The following is an 18524-nucleotide window of genomic DNA, read 5'->3' as shown; positions in this document are numbered from 1 at the left end:
AGTTCTTTCTTGTAGAAAGGTTAAGAAAGGTTGTGCATAATTTAGCTCTGTGCAGATGGTACTTTTTATTATAAAGGGCATTCAGCAATACTGTAGAAGAAAAACTGTATGTTTACTGCAGTTCAAGTGAAAGTCACAGCTTTTACTTTTTTTTTTTTTTTCCCCTTCCACAGGCTTTTAACCCACTTAAGTATCCAAACCTCACACAAACTACTTGAGTAGACACTTACCTTCCTCTAAAATTCCCACAGTCTCATTTTGTTTAAAATCCTGGAGTTTTCTTGATATTTTACAGTTTCCAAAGTTGGTCTTTTTGTATGAATCACTGCTTACAAATTAGCAAATTGAACATGCAAATGTTCACTTACTTAAGCAGCCATGTTTTCATACAAAGTGCATACAGCTCAACTAATCTTGTAGTTACAAGAATAATCTAGATTCACAGAATCAAGATAAGTTTTCTTTTACTTCTTTCTGAAAAGGATGTACTTAACCTGTGACCTTCACAGCTGTGATTCAGCACACAGATGTGTCATTTAGACTGTGCACACTTCAAATGTGCTACTGTACTTATTCAGCTTGTTCATACTCCTTCCTCTCCTGCTAGAAAAGCAGAATGCAAGAGCTGTATTGACATAGATGTAACAGCGTATTAGGGTACGGCCAAGCTACGTATTCAGTCAATATGTAAGTACAACTATAATGCCTAGCATACAGCTAAGAAGGTCAGTGTTTAGGCACTCCCCATTATAAAAACATACTGTGTTTCTATGTTTAAAATACACAAATAAACTATTCTTGCATCCTTCCGTATCTGATGGAAAAGGCAATTAGTCTTTTGTATACTATCTCCAAGACTAAGAGAGAGAGTACAACTATACCACAGATTAAGCTAAATGCCCAGCGTGGTCCCATGTGAGTGTAGATTTGGCTCACAAATACAGGCCCAAGTATCCGTGCTCCACTTCCCGAGGCTGTTAACCAGCCCATGTAGACACCCTACAGAAGAGCAAAAGCTGCTATTAGTGATACAGGAATAAATCGGTTACTTAATAAACAAATACCAGTCATACTGATTCGAACATTCAGAAATGTTTAAGCAATTTTTTATTTTTCTTAGCTCCTGTTAAGATTATTTTCCAAGAGTACTACCTGCCTTCTTTAAGCATTAGCTTGAATTGCATCAGACAGAACATGCTACTCACAGATTAAGGCTCCACGGTGCTATATACTCTACACACTGTGCTATACACTACAGCTTTCTAGCAAAGAGGCATTCTGGCTCAAAGTATTTTGTCTTCTACAGCAAAATACAACACATGGGCAAAAGGGTAAGTGGAGGAAAAGGAAGCTTTTTTTTCTTCTGTCAAGCAGTATTATTTACTCAATATGTGTTTCACTGCTCCAAAAGGTCAATTGGAAGTATCATAACAGAAATAAAAGCTTCCCAGTTCCTACCAAAATTTAGTTTCAATTAACTTTAATAGATACTTGCCTTCACTCATGTTCTTCATAGCACAGCTATTAAGGACAATATTCTTCTGTCATCATATTCCCAATATAAAATCAGTTGTTACAAAATGACTTACAAAACTCTCATAAAAATTTCAGAATCTTTGGGCTATTGTTCTGAAATATACATGCTATAAGATTTGACATAAGTAGTATATAATTCTTGTTTTCTAATTTAGCTAGGGTCTTGCCCTGGACTTTAAGAGCAAGTTAGAATTCCTGAAAGCTTCTGCAATTATTGAAGCTTACTATTGTTTTGCTAATGACAAAAGCTATTTTAGCTAGATCCCTCACCCGAATAAAGAGGCCACAAGTACTGGAGAACAAATGAAAAAAAACATTTAGGTTTCACGCTTACCTGAGGCTTTGGGCCTAGAATTTTAGAGTATAAAGTGTAAGACATGACATTACAAACTGGATATCCCAATCCTATTAGTACATCAGAGCTGATATACTGGGCCAGATAGATCTTTGGAGTGTTCAGGCACCAGGATTGGGAGACAGGGCAGCCCGTGGGTTCTGCAGTGTGGTTGGATGAAAGCTGCGTCGCTTCCAGACTCCACAAAGGCATTAACATTTCACTGAAAGTTGTCCTTGGAATGGAATTATTCTTTATTTCTGTAAAAGCAAGCAATACGTGATTAAAAAAATGCAACAAAAGTCTTTCAAGATAACATTACGACTACAGTTTAGTACAGCTTCAATTATACCTTGCCATTGGATATTTGGTAGTTTTTTCCCCCAAGGCAGTAAAATAAAGAATCCGACCAAGACAATCATTAAGCCTCCATGGAGTAGAGCACGCTCACCGGTTCTATCAAACAGTGAAATGGTAATTAAATATATCATTTACACCCATGGTCATGGTTTAGTATCTAAAAAATGCTAGGAACAAAATACTTTGGACTATATTCGTATCATTAAACTAAAATGTAAATAAAACTGTTGAAATATGACAAGTAAAATTCCTGAAGATGCCATCTACACTGTAGCCTATTAGTTTGTGAAAGAAATGCCAGATCAAAACACCTGCAACAAAAAAATGTTCTAGTGTCAACATATTAAAAGCAGCCAAAGCATACTAACTTAAACTTGTTTTTCTTTGGATAATAGGGTAAAACACAGATGAGGGAGAGTGTTTTTCTACAAGGATAAAGAACAATTACAGCATCACAGCTGTATCAAAATCACAAGTACTTCGTTCTCATAGTATACAAAACTCCTAGACTAGTAAAAGACTTAAATAATGCAGATTTGGTCTTGTTCTAAATGTTTTCAGACTTAACTAATAAAAGTAACAAAATTCTGATAAACTTACTTTTTAGAAAGTGTTTTCACCACCATGAAAACAATAACTGATTCAATACCAACCACACCAAGGATTATTCCATTATATAAAACAGCTTCTTTCCTGGTCCAGGAATACATATCCATTGTCAATGGTGTAGCTATACTAAATTGACAGAAGAAAATGACATTCATTTAAAAAAAAAAAAAAAAGAAAAAGCTACTTCTGTACAGCAGCTTCTATACATTTATTATCCTAAACATCAAACAGAACTGGTACAGGAGTCTTCTATTCTGAAGGGGACAATAAGACAATGCAAGCTAGTTATAAACTAATGCTGTGATGCAAGATTTATTTTAAAAAAGCCCAGTCGACTATTTTCAAAAATGCATTATGACAGCTATATTCTGAAACATTAGTAATATATTTCAGCTTATGAAAAAATTAATCGAGTAACAGCAAAGCAAGAATAATGGAAAAAATCAGGTCCTGCAAGTATAATAATAATACACATTTAATGCTGTTCAACCTTTAACAACACCTGAACAGTTACTAGGAATGGAATTTTCTAAAAATAATGCAAAGACAACAGAGAATTGTTATAAGAAATTTTAGCTAGGTTGGAGCTCAAAAGAAAATAGATCTTATATCTTCAGAGTGTTTTACAAATTCTAAAACTAATGAACCACAGTCTGACATAATGGCATTTTATTTCTGAATGTACAACATTTTTGCAGGACCTACCCCTTCACATTAAAAAGCAATAATGTAAAATAGTAGATTTAAGAACACAATACATTAACTGTAGTAAGCAATTGTTTTAATTATAATTGAAATACGAGCTCCATTTAATTTTTTGGAGCTAGTCAGAATCACACTAAGAAATTACATAAAATTGTAGTACGTAATAAAGAGTAAGGTACTCAACTCATGACAATCTTCTCTGAAGATACCAGGTAGACCAAATTAAGCTAATTCAACTGTATATAAATTTTTTATAATAGTTAAAAAGCTCACAAAACGCTTTTTTATCCATCCAAAAGCTTGAAAACATTTACATTAGTGTTCCATATTCTACAAACTGCATATTATATATCTTCAGCTGTTATCAAATATTACTTCTTTATTCTATATCCATATACATCAGTTTAACTGCCTACCATTTTAACCTTATAAACACTTCCATTTATGGAGAGCAAAATTAAGATGAGGGCACGAGAAAACTTTTACATGTGCACAGAGTTTAGCTAGATCTCAAAGCACTTGGAGAGAAAAGAAAATAGAGAAACTTACGTTTCAAAGACAGCAAAAACAAACAAGATAACAAAAAAAAGAAAATTGACTGACACAACAGCAACTTGGTCGATGCTTCCTTCTGCGTCCTGATCTAGACCACCAACTTCTGCAACGAAACAAAGGAATCCTCTAATCTATAATCTACCGATCAAGCTATCATACAACACCATAAATTACAAAGAGTAGTGACTTCTTCACTGTATATTGCAGGGTTTGGTCTATGTTTAAGCAGTTGTATCTTGACAATCTAAGTAGTGGTTATATTTTGACAGTTTTTTTTTTTTTTCTTTTCTTTCCTCGAATCAAAAAGGAATTGCCTTTCCAGTTTCTAATGATCTTAGCTGTCGGGGAAAGCTGTCTGATTATACCTTCTGCTGTCCTACTTTAACACTGGGACTGACATATCCTGAGTGACAATCAAATAAGCAAAGTGCTCTAAATGTCTTTACAGTTTAAAGCAAAATATTTGGTGTTTCTCTTCCAAAGTCAAAGTTGTAATATAGAGAATTTTGCCTTTGTACCACAGAGTTTTGCTTGCTCTAATCTGGGCACAACAGCTTCATACATGAGACACCTATCTGATGTGTGCACATTCAGTCTTGTGAGGGAACTAAAAGCAGAAAATTCATGCAGTATATGGTGAAAGGTATTTTGGATCTTGGGAGGAAGGGGGAGCAAAGGGCAAACCTGTTTGCCATCATTCAGATACTGTGGCCACTAGCAGCCAAGCCAGGCTATCATATTTCCTAGGAAATCATGATTAGTTGGCTCATATGAGTAGGTGAATTCCATTCCTTGAATGAACACTCTAATTTTATGATTTTTTTGATGCATCTGTCACACAACACTTTACTGCTTGGAAAAAAAAATCTTAAAAACATTATTTCTTCACAACCAATTTCAAAGCTTTTGATAAAGATATTTTCAAATTATTTATGATGTTCTTTTTAAACAAACAAACAAAAGATACAGTATTGAATCTGGAGACTTCCATAGGTTTTAAGAGAACTTTAAAATTCTCCTTCACGCATTCCAGAAATGCATAACATTTGAAAAAGTTTGATCTATGCCTAATATGGTACAAAAAAGGTACATAGTCAAGAAAAGCTATTGCACTGTACATGGCAACTATATGGCAACTATTTTAGTCTCTCAGCAACTGAACGTTTTTATACAGCCTAACCCTTTTTTAATAAGATGCTGCATGTAAAAGCTCCTATGTAATAACAGTATAGCATAGAATGCTACAAAAGAGAAATATGACTGCAGAGTAGAAGAGGGAGGGGGGAAGGAAGGAAGGAAGAGAGGAAAGGAGAGTTTTATTGATGTCCATGTTTACATTCACATTCACTTAATCTTATGTCCTGGAAGAGACAGTTACAAGGCAAAAATCTGGAAGGATCTTGACAACTTTTAATGTTTTTGCCACGAGATAGCAGTAAAATTGGTCAACACAGACATGACATGATTTCTGAACCAGTTATCTAGAATGAGATGTAGCCTATTTTCCACTTTAAGTTCCCAATCCATCAAACTTCACAATACATTCAAATGCTTGTACATAATAAGAAAATATACTAAAATTATCATTACAGAATAAGTTTTCAAGGAAACACAGATACCTTCTTCTTCAAAATTGATACTTGTGCATTGTCTTCCCATGTCATCCACTCGATGCTCTCTAGAAATTCGGAAGTGTTTTCATTAAAAATGTATTTATTTGATCTATTATTGGATTTTCCATTAAAATATTTTTCCAAGTCACTATCTTATATTCTAATTATTCCCAACACCTTTATGAACAGCAGCCTACTCTAGAAATGAAACATTCTAGTGAAAGAATATTACATATCTGTGCAGCATCTTCTCTCCTCTCACTGCAACCAATAAGATATATATATATATATATATGTATATACACACACACATATATATATAATTCTCAAGAACTCGGATCTTAAAAGAAAGATACAGACACTGAGAACACTGTAGACAAGCTAACCTTATTTCTCTTTAGAGAAAATCCAGAACCCATTAAAAATGTACCAAGGCTAAGCTTATGATCCAACGGCTCTATCTTTTTGCATTCATCATTTTTTTCCACACTCTAGCCGTAGTATCACTATGATTAATTTGCTAGCATGATGAAAAAAAAAATGTCTATTAGGGAAGGCAGGAACTCTGAAAAATAAATTAGAAAGATAAAGGCTTATATTCTTTGCATTTCTGATTTCAGGTTTATTACTCCTGCTTCCAAGTACCTTCATAACTGCCAAAAGCTACTGAAACAAAGCAAAATATTTGTCTCTTTTGACTTGGTTACCTGAATATAGCAAAAATGAGAATTATATTAATAACTCCCAGGAGAGCTCCAAATAGAACTGGTGCTGTATACATGTTTAGCTGAAGCCGAATTAATTTCCATGTTACTCCTCCTTCTCCAATAAGTGTAAAACAAGTCTGAAAAACTTAGAACATATCAAGCATATTAAGGAAACTGAAGAATCATTAAGAAAATATTAAAACACACACAGAATAAATACATAAATTTAGATGGGCAAAGCTGTTCTAATAGTTAAGAAAAATATAAGTACTACATCTGTCATACCTTTTTTATTTTGAGAAACCTGCTCTGAATAACTGAGGATACCAATTAATTGAAGTTTCTTTTTAACAGAGTGTTTTGCTTATATTGACCTACACAGATACATGAATATACTCATTTCTTAATTTTAAAATCACTGGTGAACTATGCTTTAACACCCCATCCTCATGCTGCTGCTGAAAATTCCTAGTTATAATGTCTGATTTCCTACTAGGGAGGGTTAGATAATAAAAAAAGCTCTTAATCTACAGAGAAGCAAGGATGTATGATATGCTCTACCTGGTCCTAATATGAAGCCAACTGCTTGGCAAGCACTGGTATTGGCCATAGCACTTGTTCTTTCTGTAAGAGAAGTGGCACCTGCGATATATGATCGAACCACAGCTACATTTCCTTGAAAAAAATACAACAACAACAAAAACGTATTATGAGATTATATTCCAACTTGCATTTATTTCGGTTATTTTTAATTTCCCAAAAAAATACAATCCAACACTCCCTCTGTCCCTCCCACAACTGTATAATTACATAAGATTATAAACTAGTACTGGTTAACTCTTTGATTTGTTATTTCATAGAATCATAGAATCATAGAATCATAGAATGCTTAGGGTTGGAAGGGACCTCTAGAGATCATCTAGTCCAACCCCCCTGCATACGCAGGGACACCTAAAGCACGTGGCACAGGACTGCATCCAAGCGGGTTTTGAAGATCTCCAGAGAAGGAGACTCCACAACCTCTCTGGGCAGCCTGTTCCAGTGCTCTGTCACCCTCACTGTTAAGAAATTTTTCCTTAAGTTCCTATGGAATTTTTGATGTTTCAGTTTCCGGCCATTTCCTCTAGTCCTATCAGTGGCCACCACTGAAAAGAGACCATGACCGTCCTCTGCACTCCCTCCCTTGAGGTATTTATATACACTGATTAGATCCCCTCTCAGCCTTCTCTTCTCCAGGCTGAACAGGCCCAGCTCCCTCAGCCTCTCCTCATAGGGCAGATGTTCCAGGCCCCTGATCATCCTTGTAGCCCTGCGCTGGACTCTCTCCAGCAGCTCCACATCCCTCTTGTACTGTGGAGCCCAGAACTGGACACAATACTCCAGATGCGGCCTCACCAGGGCCGAGTAGAGGGGCAGGATCACCTCCCTCGACCTGCTGGAGACGCTCTTCTTAATGCAGCCCAGGATCCCATTGGCCTTCTTGGCCACGAGGGCACACTGCTGCCTCATGGTCAACTTGTCGTCCACCATGACACCCAGGTCTTTCTCCGCAGAGCTGCTCTCCACAAGCTCGGTCCCCAGCCTGTACTGGTGTCTGGGGTTATTCCTCCCCAGGTGCAGGACCTTGCACTTGGCCTTGTTGAACTGCATGAGGTTTTTCACCGCCCAGTTGTCCAGTCTGTCCAGGTCCCTCTGGATGGCAGCACAGCCCTCTGGGGTATCGGCTACTCCTCCCAGTTTGGTATCATCAGCAAACTTGCTGAGGGAGCACTCTGTGCCTTCATCCAGGTCATTGATGAATAAATTGAACAGGACTGGACCAAGGACCGACCCCTGGGGGACTCCACTAGCCACAGGCCTCCAACTAGACTCTGCACCGCTGATCACCACTCTCTGGGCCCTGCCATCCAGCCAGTTCCTAATCCATCTCACTGTCCACTCATCTATCCCACACTTCCGGAGCTTGCCCAGGAGGATGTTGTGAGGGACGGTGTCAAAAGCCTTGGTGAAGTCGAGATAGACGACATCCACCGCTCTCCCCTCGTCTATCCAGCCGGTCATTTCATCATAGAAGGCTATCAGGTTAGTCAGGCAAGATTTTCCCTTGGTGAATCCATGCTGACTACTCTTGAGCACCTTCTTGTCCTCCATGTGCCTGGAGACAACAGCCAGTATGAGCCGTTCCATCACTTTTCCGGGGACGGAGGTGAGGCTGACTGGCCTGTAGTTGCCTGGGTCCTCCTTCTTGCCTTTTTTGAAAACTGGCGTGACATTGGCCTTCTTCCAGTCTTCCGGCACCTCCCCCGTTCTCCAGGATCTTTCAAAGATGATGGAGAGCGGCTTAGCTATGGCATCTGCCAGCTCCCGCAGCACTCTGGGGTGCATCCCATCAGGGCCCATGGATTTGTGGGTATCGAGGTTCCTTAGGTGCTCTCTGACCCAATCTTCCTCTACCCAGGGCAAGTCTTCCTCTCCACCCGCTTCTTCTCTTGCCTCTAGGGCCTGGGGCTCTAAAGGGCTGCCCTTGGTAAACACCGAAGCAAAGAAGGCATTGAGCAACTCTGCTTTTTCTGTGTTATTTGTAACCAAGGTGCCCATCCCGTCCTCCAGCGGACCCACGTTCTCCCTGATCTTCCTTTTGCTGTTAATGTATTTGAAGAATTTTTTTTTGTTATTTTTAACGTCCCTTGCCAGCTTGCCTTCCAGACGTGCCTTAGCTTTCCTTGTCGCATCTCTGCACTCCCTGACTACGTTCCTGTATTTCTCCCAGGGGGCCTGTCCTTTTTTCCACATTCTGTATACCGCTGCCTTCTGCTTGAGCATTGCCACAAGCTCCCGGCTCATCCACGCAGGTCGCCTGCCCCCTCTGCCTCCCTTCCTACACACAGGGATGCACTGCTGCTGGGCGTGGAGGAAGTGCCGCTTGAAAACTAACCAGCTCTCTTGGGCCCCCCTGCCTTCTAGAGCACTAGCCCATGGGATTCTACCGAGGAGGTCTCTGAAGAGGCTAAAGTTGGCCCTCCTGAAGTCCATCGTCGCAAGGCTACTTACAGTCCTGCCTCCTCCTCGTTGAATCCTGAACTCCACCAACTCATGGTCACTGCAGCCGAGGCTACCCCCCACCTTAACATCTCCTACTAGGCCCTCCCTATTTGATAGCACGAGGTCCAGTAGCCCACCTCTCCTCGTCGGCTCCTCCACAACCTGCGTCAAAAAGTTATCGTCGACGCTCTGCAGGAACCTCCAGGACTGCTTATGCCTGGCTGTGTTGTCCTCCCAGTTGATGTCGGGATAGTTGAAGTCCCCCATGAGAACCAGGGCCTGTGACCGTGAGGCAACATCCAGCTGCCTATAGAAGGCCTCATCAACCTCCTTGTCCTGGTCAGGTGGCCGGTAGCAGACACCCACCACAGTGTCTCCCACATTAGCCTGCCCTCTAATCCTTACCCACAAGCTCTCAACTCGCTCATCCTCCACTCCCAGGTTGAGCTCCATGCATTCCAGTTGCTCTCTCACATAAGGAGCAACTCCACCACCTCGCCTTCCCAGCCTGTCCTTCCTAAAGAGCACATAGCCTTCCATGGCAGCGCTCCAGTCGTGCGAGCTATCCCACCACGTCTCTGTGATTCCGATGAGATCATGACGCTGGGACCGCACACAGATCTCCAGTTCATCCTGCTTATTCCCCATGCTTCGCGCATTGGTATACAGGCATTTCAGGGAAGCAACAGAGGCCACAGGTTTCCCAGGAGGGGCGAAAGAGGACCCTCCGTGATCATTTCCTATCCTCACTTCCCCACTACCATACTCCCACTGGCCGCCATCTGACCTGGGCTGTGCGGTACTGCTTGCCGCGTCAGTGTGCCACTCCCCTTCCCCCTTCTTGCCTAGTTTAAAGCCCTCCTAACCAGGTTGGCCAGCCTTTTTGCAAAGAGACGCGTGCCCCTCTTGCTAAGATGAGTACCATCGTTCCCCACTAGCTGTTGGTCATCAAACAGAGACCCATGGTCGTGGAAGCCGAAACCCTGTTGCCAGGTCCAGCGGCGCAGCCAGTTGTTTAGCTGCCATATTCGCCTTCTCCTCCTTGAGTCCATTCCCCTCGTTGGCAGAATGGAGGAGAACACCACCTGGGCACCTGTACCTTTGATGGCCATCCCTAGGGCTCTGAAGTCTTGCTTGACGTCCCTCATTTTCCCCATGGCATCATTAGCACCCACATGAATCAATAGTAGAGGATAATAGTCCGACTCCTGAACTATTCTTGGGAGCCTTTCTGTGATATCCTTTATTTTGGCCCCAGGCAAGCAGCACACCTCTCTGGATGAGGGGTCCGGTCTACATATCGGTGCCTCTGTGCCCTGCAGCGTGGAGTCACCCACGACGATCACCCGCCGCTTCTTCCGGGTGCTCCTTCTCACTTTAGGGGGAGCAGCCTTGCTGCTTGGATTAGACTGCCCCTCTGTAGAGATCCCCTTAGACAGGCCTTTCTTCTTAGACAGGCCATTTCATTAAACTCTCATGCACAAGATGTTTTAGTAGCAGATTTACCATTACGTTAGTGATCTTACACAAGGCAGACAGTTTAATAATTTCCAGAAATGTAAATTCTCCTGTGATTACCTGCTCCAAATCCCACAAGTGCACGTGCAATCAGCATGTAGTATTTGTTGTGTGAATGAGGTACATGGACATAGGCATAAAGGAAATTAGCAGCTACTGAAATAACCGTTGAAACAACAAGAGGTTCTCTCCTTGGCCTGTAATTGGACCATAAACCAAACAGGGGAGAGGCAACCATTTGGCCAATGCTATAGGAAGCTATAATCCAGCCCAAGAAACTCGCATCAGCTGTTGGATCAATCTGCAGAAACAAATTAATCCTGTGAATACTGTATTGCAGTTTTTTAAAAAATAATATCAACAAAATCATTTTAGAATCATCACCTGAAATGCCTAAGGCTACGAAATGTATTTCTGAGGGTGCGCAGCACCATGCAACTCAGAGTCAAACCTATGTCTAAGCAACATTGTGTGTGTATGGGTCTCAGAAACAGTTGTGGGCTAATAAACCTTGGTTATTGTCTCAGGTAATGCACCAAACTACTCAAACTACTTTGCTCTCTGCATCTGGTAACAGTTCATTTGCAGCATATTTTAGTATTTTTAATACTAATATTCCTAATACTATATTAATTCTATATTAGAAATACTAGTATTTCTAATAACACCGCCAAAGCTATGGATTTACAACATCAGCAGTACTGTAATACATCTTATAAATCAGTAACAAGGAATCTCTAAGTCATGTGCTTGCCTAAATTTGGCCTGACTTACAAGACTGACCAAGTACTTCCTTTTTTTTCCTCCAAGAATTCAACCTTAATTTTAACAATATTTCTAGTGCCCTACCTAGAATATGCTGCTCTCAATCTGCATCTGGAAAAGCCTTCTACAATTCCTGGAGCACAGAAATCCTAGCACAGATTAGATTAAAGATTTAGAGACCTTTAATGTCACTTATAGCAAGAAATCAACAAAGAAAAAAATAAAAACAATCATTAGGGAACACAAATAATCCTCTACTATAAATATCAAGGACTATGGTAAGAATCTTTGACACTTGCATACCATAATCTTCACCTGACTTTCCTTTTTATTTCAAAACGCAAACAAGCTCTGTGTATTGTGTTTTAATTGTAAAAATGCCTTCAGATAAAAAGATTTATATTAATTTATTATTCAAGGAAAAACAGTGAAATAATATTGAAAAAAAACCACAAATATTTCAGGATTATGATGTACTTTTACCAATTCAGAACACCAACTGACAGATTTTACACAAAACAGTAAAAGCTGTCAAGGTGGACTGCAAAAGAAAAGTCCTAATTTAACCACACACTTCCCCTTTCTGTCCTTCTTCCTAAATAAAGCACCAAGTTTCATACTACATTCTGAGCAAGGGTTTTCTGTTGTTACTAATAAAAAGTGTATTAAATTTACAAACCTTTTGGAGATATGGCCATACGGACATAACCACAATTGAGAAACCTAAGAGACAGGAAGAAACAGAACTGAAGTTGCTCCACTTTATTTGCCACATTTACCAGAAATTCAGTTTACCAAGACAGAAAACTCTCATGAAGAGAACATTGATACTCAGACCAAACCACATGTGATTTTTTTTTCTAATCCTTTTTCTAATTCTTTCAATGGAAATACACAAGCCCTCCTGAATAAAGAGAATTTGATTATCAAATATCTATTTTAATTCATCAAATAAAAAAGTCATTCTAGAATCCTATGATTATCAAGATTATTTCTAAGACCACAGAAAACCAGCAAAAGTCAAAAATCAACAGATTTCTCACTTCAGGGGGCAGTTACATAGGTTGAAACAGCAATTTACTCTGCAGTGGAGATAAAAAATCCACTGAGAAAAACAGCTCCAATACACATTTTGAAACAGTTATCATCCATTCCTAAAAAGATTCTACCTCTTAAGGGGGAAGCATTATTTCTTTTGCTACATTTCCCAAAGATTCAATTTAGGATCATAAAACAGTGATCTTTGTTTTGCTTGGTTCTGAGTCATAACCTTTCTCTATCACTACAATCTCCACCAATATTTAGTAATGTATCACTCATTCTCAAAACAGAGTACTGCTTAACACATTTCATTAAATTTAACTTTCTATTTGATTTGTTAGTCATCTCTTCTGAACAATCGGAAAATGAACATTTTTAATAACATAAAAACATTACTACATTAAAGAAGCTGAATTAGGTGAAATCTAGAACATCCTACAGTTTCCACATCAAGATAAACTAAGCAAATAATATTGAAAAGCAGCTATGTTTACTCACCTACACTACTGAGAAACATAGTAAGATGCATAATCCAGATGGACCTCCATCTACTTTTATAATGCTCTTGTGTTTCCACAACATCCCTGCTTTTTGATCAAAAGGTAAAAGAAAAAAAATCATATAAATATCCTACTGAGTGGTTCTTATCCCATAGCATACTGAAAATATTTTTCACAGAAATCTCAGTACAACTGCATATTCCCATTCAAGATTGGACAATTACACCGCAAGGAATATACCAAATGGAAAACTACACTTCTAAACTTACTGCAGTTTTATTTTAGAAGCAAATTACCAAGCATCAATAAGAACTAAAACAAATGCCATCATGTGCCATTGTGCTCAAAGCATAGGTTACACAAAGAAGTCTTTATCTAGAGAGACCTTCTGTACTGCAGCCTCTCTGCACTGACACTTTGGAGCACCACAGATTTCATGCAATGGCTTTGAGAAACATGTATAAACTGTTAAAGATGCTAAGTGTTCAAAAGATTAATATAGTAATTACAAATTTCACAAACAGTATGTTTTTCTAACATTTGTAAGCATTTTTTGAGTCCTATTTACTTTTTTTCAAGAGTAAGAGCATGTCAAGTTTCTTCACAAACAGCTTTGAACTGTTCTAACTTCCTTAAACAAAATACCCTTGAAATATTCAGATCTAGCTTATATATGCCTGAACACACTTTATAGTTTACAAAAACAGTGTATAAAGACTACACATATAAAATTGCACACAAACAATTTTAAAACCACCATAGCTATTCCAGAGTCTAATTTGTGGTCTTGCTTCTTCATAGAAGTTGCACCATTGGTTGGATGGTACTGTTCTTGGCTAAATGAAGCTCTAAATTCCTAAACGCTCTTTATAAATGTACTTCTTGCCCACCACAGAATGAAATTAAATTCTCTGTATACCAGCAAAACCATGCACATGTACTTTTGGATACAGATTTTGCTTTAATGATATAACAGACTCCAAGACTAAGAATACCTCAACAAATGGGGTACCAGTAGCTACTCAAACATATCAAAATCTTTTTTTTCTTTCTTTTTTTTGCACAAATAAAATAAAGGCACTGCGTTATAAAGCTGACTTACATCAGCACAAGCGTCGATATTCATGAATCTGCACTACATCCTTTGGGAGCCTCCCAGGTGAGTGTTTTCCCCGGAGCGACCTCGCCCTCCCCAGCCCAGCACAGCCACGCGCCGCCTCCACACGCCAGGTCGGGCCGCTGCCCCGAAAGACACGAGACGTCGCACAAACACTCAAGACGCTCAAAGCGCTCGGGGGTGAGCGGCTCGCCCTGGTGCCCCCGGCAGCTTTGCCAAAGGCCGGCTGTCCTTGCAGAGCGAAGCACCCACGGCACCCTGCCCCACGGGGTGCTCCCCGCGTGACTCCCCTGCTCACTCCGGGGAGACACAGCCCCACGCCAGCCCGTCGCGGGCGCCGGCATACATGGCAGATCGCCGCCCCCGACACCGAGGAAACCTACGGGGGAAGAGCTGCGCGGCCGCTGAAGCTTTCTCGAGCCGCAGCCGCCGCTCAGAGGATACGCAGCGCCTGTTGCCGCACAGAGCCGCCTCACGGCCCAGGAGCGGGCGGGCACGGCGGAGAGCGCCGCAGTTAGGCCCTACCTGCCCTCCTCCTGTCCTCCGGGGCTCAGCAACGGCTCCTGCCCCTCAGCAAGCGCCGCGGGGTCAGAGAGCGGGGGCGGCCATAGCGAGCACCAGCCGCTTCCAAAGGCCGGTCACGCCTCCAGCCCCTCCCGCGGCCACCGGGGCGCCTATGGCAGCCCTTTTTCCCCCGCCGCCGCCAGCAGAGGGCGCGTGCAGCTCCCACTTGTGTCTCGCCGCAGGTGGGCGCTGTCAGCGCGCACCCGCGGCAGCCGTTAACGGCCGTTAACCGCCGCGCGCAGAGCGGATTGGGCGCGGGTCACGCGCTAGGGAGGTGGGGGCGGAGTCGGTGCCGGCGACCTTCGGCACGTTCCGCAGGGCGCGTGCGCCCGATCCCGCCCCAGCGCCCGCCCATGCGGTGCCTCAGGCGCGGCGGCGCGAGCGCGCGCGGGGCTGTTGGGTGAGTGACCTTTGAGGTAACGGCCGGTGTTTGCGCGGGTTCCGCGCGGGTGAGGAGAAGGAAGAGGACGCGGCTGGGCCCTGTGGCGTCTTGGGGGGTGGAGCCGGCGTCACGGGGGAGGTGGGTGCGCGGCGGGTCTCCTGGTGTTAGGGGCGGCCGTTGGCCCTTTCCCACGAGATCCGCTGGTGAGCGGACGGAGGGTGCATGAGCTTCGTTCGTCGGGTTCGCTCTGCTCTTTGCACGAGAAGACCTTAAGTTGAAGTTCTGTTCTGCTGATAACAATCACATAGGAGAAGAAAAAAAATCGGCAAGGGTGAGAGCTGCTCTGGGATAGGTGTAAAACTTGTGGCTTAGGCCCTGTTGTTTATCCCGAGGCTTCCCTATTATCCTGTCATGCTGAATTTCTAGTTGGCTTGTTTAAGGCTGGTCGCTGTGGTCCCTTTGTGGTGTTTTTATACGCTGTTTCTCACACAGGAAAAGGGAAGCTTAGCAGGGCTGTGACTAGAAGAGCCGTTCTTTAGAAGTAATGTGGCTGTGAAATATTAAGAACTTGCAGGAAGCCTTTTAAAATAGGCATGCTTACCTGTTTGATAATTGCTGTCCAAAGCAGTAGCCTAGGCCTTTATTAAAAGTCTTTACCTACTTTTCAGTGCTGTTTTTCATGTATCTGAGTCTGTGCATAAAGAGGAGTAGCTGACTTTGTGTAGATTGGGTTTTAGATTAATTTTTGTGTCTCTTCCTATGTCATTGCAGTGTGCCCATGGAAGATGTGTATAGCTATAATGCAGCACAATGTCTCTGGAAGAAAATAAAGCAATGGTCCCAGAACAAGAATGTAGTATACAGTTTACAATCCTAAGTTTCACTCCCTGATCTTCTGGAAAGCAATGTTGTGGCCATGCTTTTTGTCTCGGTATTGTGGGTTTCACTGCCTCATTACTTAATATTCCTCTATATGAGCTAGCATTTCTATTTACAACTTGGAAAGATTCTTCTATTGTTTTCTTTTCTCCTTCCAGTGGCGTTTTAACTTCAGACCTTATTAATTGACATGCTCTAGATTGCAGCAGAATCTTTATTCAATCAATGAAACAGAATAAGAAATGAGGCAACTCTTTAATCTCAGTCAATGTAGCATTTAAATATAATGTATTTATCTAGAAGCTGTTTTAGCATCTCTCTAGTACAACATGGGAAGCTCATCGGTCTAGATTCTGAACTCGCTGTAAAAGGTAGCATCTTCGTGTCTTCTCCCATGTTTGGCTTCAGTCATGGACTTAGTCTTGTGCGTGCTCCCTCTGAGCTGACCTTTCCAGCCCAGAGAAGGTTCACTCTGTATTGCTGTGCCTCTGTCCAGCCCCCTGTACTTGTAGCTGAACCATCTCCCTGCATGCAAAAGCAGAACAGTCTTGTGGAGGCTGGTGTTTTTCTCTGACGTGTCAGTAAAATGTTCCAGCTGATGTGAAGTCAAGGGATTTACATACTGGGCAAGGGAGAGGACTTCATTGATGTAATGTGTCCTATTTCTCAGGAGGACGGAATGGAGGAAGGAACAAAGCAATGATGTTACAGATTCTGCTGCAAGAGTCTTCTCCCATGGGCAGCTTTTGCCTGTTGCCTCCCCTTTGCTGTGAGATTGAGCTTTTGGTTTCCTTTTCACAGGCTAAAGTGGATTAGTCCCTCACCTGTATTTACTGTTTTGTTCCATGTATCAGAACACTTAGTGAAACTGCATTTTTTCTTTATTTGTATGTTACTGTGAAAGATTTAAATGCTGTTTGACAAGCAGTGTAAACTGTAGAAAGTTTAGGAGTAATAGTTGTTAATGGCTGATAGCCATAAGATTGACTATTACACTGGGGTTTGTTTTGTTTTTTTTTTTTCCTGCTTACCTGACTGTGCTTTGCATCTCGTTTGGGTCAGTGCTGTCTTGCTGTGGCTTTCTTTGGAAAGGGATCCAGCAACTCCTTACCTCCAGTTGTTCACGCTCCTCTCTGAGGTTCACACCTTCCCTGTGAAACATCAGCCCATTCCTTGCAATTTGCTGATGAATATGTCAAAAGTAAATTGTATTGATTCTGGTTTTTCCATGCTTCTCATTGTAGATTTGTTATGCTATACTATGCTCTGGCATAATGAGCACAGTTGTTTTGTTTGCTTGTTTATTTTTATTTAAAGGGAGGAGAGCGTAAGGTGGGCTGTTTGAAATCAATACAGCTTTTCCCAGGCATGCTTAAGTCTTTAGGTAGAAAATCTCCATACAGAGGCAGACAGTTAGCATTGTATATTTTCTGCTATCCACAGTGATAAAGAAAGAAAAGACAAATGATATCAGAAAACACTTACTAAATATAAAGGAGTGCTCATAGGAAATAAGAAGATTTGCAAGATTTTCTTATTCCTTTGCCATTGAAAGGTACCTGGAATTTTAAGCAGCAATTTTCACTGGCCATTTTGAGTTAAGAAGCAAAACATATATATCTTGCATAGTGAGAACTTGCATCATGCTTACTGTTTTGATTGTACTTCTATTGTGTCACAGCTTGGTTATGTTGCATCACATAGCGTTATTGGAATATTCCTTGTAGGCAAATTTAAATGCCAGAGTAGTTTATTCTATTAGACTAAGCAGGTATGGATAGGAATAATTGGATTAAATGACCAACACCTGAAGATTCATAAAATGATAGCTAATACAATCTACAGTGTTAAAGCTCTGTGCTTTGACCTTCTGGTGACTTCAATTGTTTGCTTCTGTTCTATAATGATGAAACTTAGAATGATTGTGCTTTCTAAAATACTTGTTCTAATATTTAGGTAGTTACTATGCTTGTCACTCTGAGAACATAGGGTGTTTCTCTGTATCTTGATTCTTAATGTTTATAAATGATATACTTTAGTATTGTCTTTTTACAAGTTCATAGATGTATTAGACCACAACTTTAACTTGTAATGTTCAGTCAGATTTACTTTAAGAATGACCATATTTAAACTGTGGTTGAGTAAATAAACAATGGTAGTGTGAATTAACTTTATAACAACACAAAATAATATAATTTATTTAGGTCACTTAGTGTGGAAAGGATTGGAAATGTTGAAAATAACCTGCTAACAAGATGTTTGATATTAAATCTCTTGTTTCTTTATGTATGGACAGA

General features: G+C 41.0%; 1 protein-coding gene across 1 annotated transcript; it reads right to left on the bottom strand.

The window, feature by feature from the left end:
- Positions 1-791: 791 nt before the first annotated feature.
- On the bottom strand, positions 792-13474 carry MFSD8 (major facilitator superfamily domain containing 8). Its single transcript, XM_010228351.2, has 11 exons — positions 13284-13474; positions 12424-12467; positions 11040-11280; positions 6981-7094; positions 6420-6564; positions 5719-5777; positions 4094-4202; positions 2831-2965; positions 2223-2326; positions 1871-2130; positions 792-999 (listed from the first exon to the last, which is right to left on the bottom strand). Exons 1-11 carry the CDS (start codon positions 13312-13314, stop codon positions 793-795), a joined length of 1449 nt encoding a protein of 482 aa, XP_010226653.2. The 5' UTR covers positions 13315-13474; the 3' UTR covers position 792.
- Between the last annotated feature and the right edge of the window lie 5050 nt (positions 13475-18524).

Source organism: Tinamus guttatus, unplaced genomic scaffold, assembly GCF_059628265.1.
Source record: "Tinamus guttatus ecotype Peru unplaced genomic scaffold, ASM5962826v1 Tinamus_guttatus_pri_ptg000288l, whole genome shotgun sequence".
Classification (NCBI taxonomy): Eukaryota; Metazoa; Chordata; class Aves; order Tinamiformes; family Tinamidae; genus Tinamus; species Tinamus guttatus.
The sequence above is the reverse complement of the archived record's forward strand: the minus strand, read 5'-3'. Positions and strand labels throughout refer to the sequence as shown.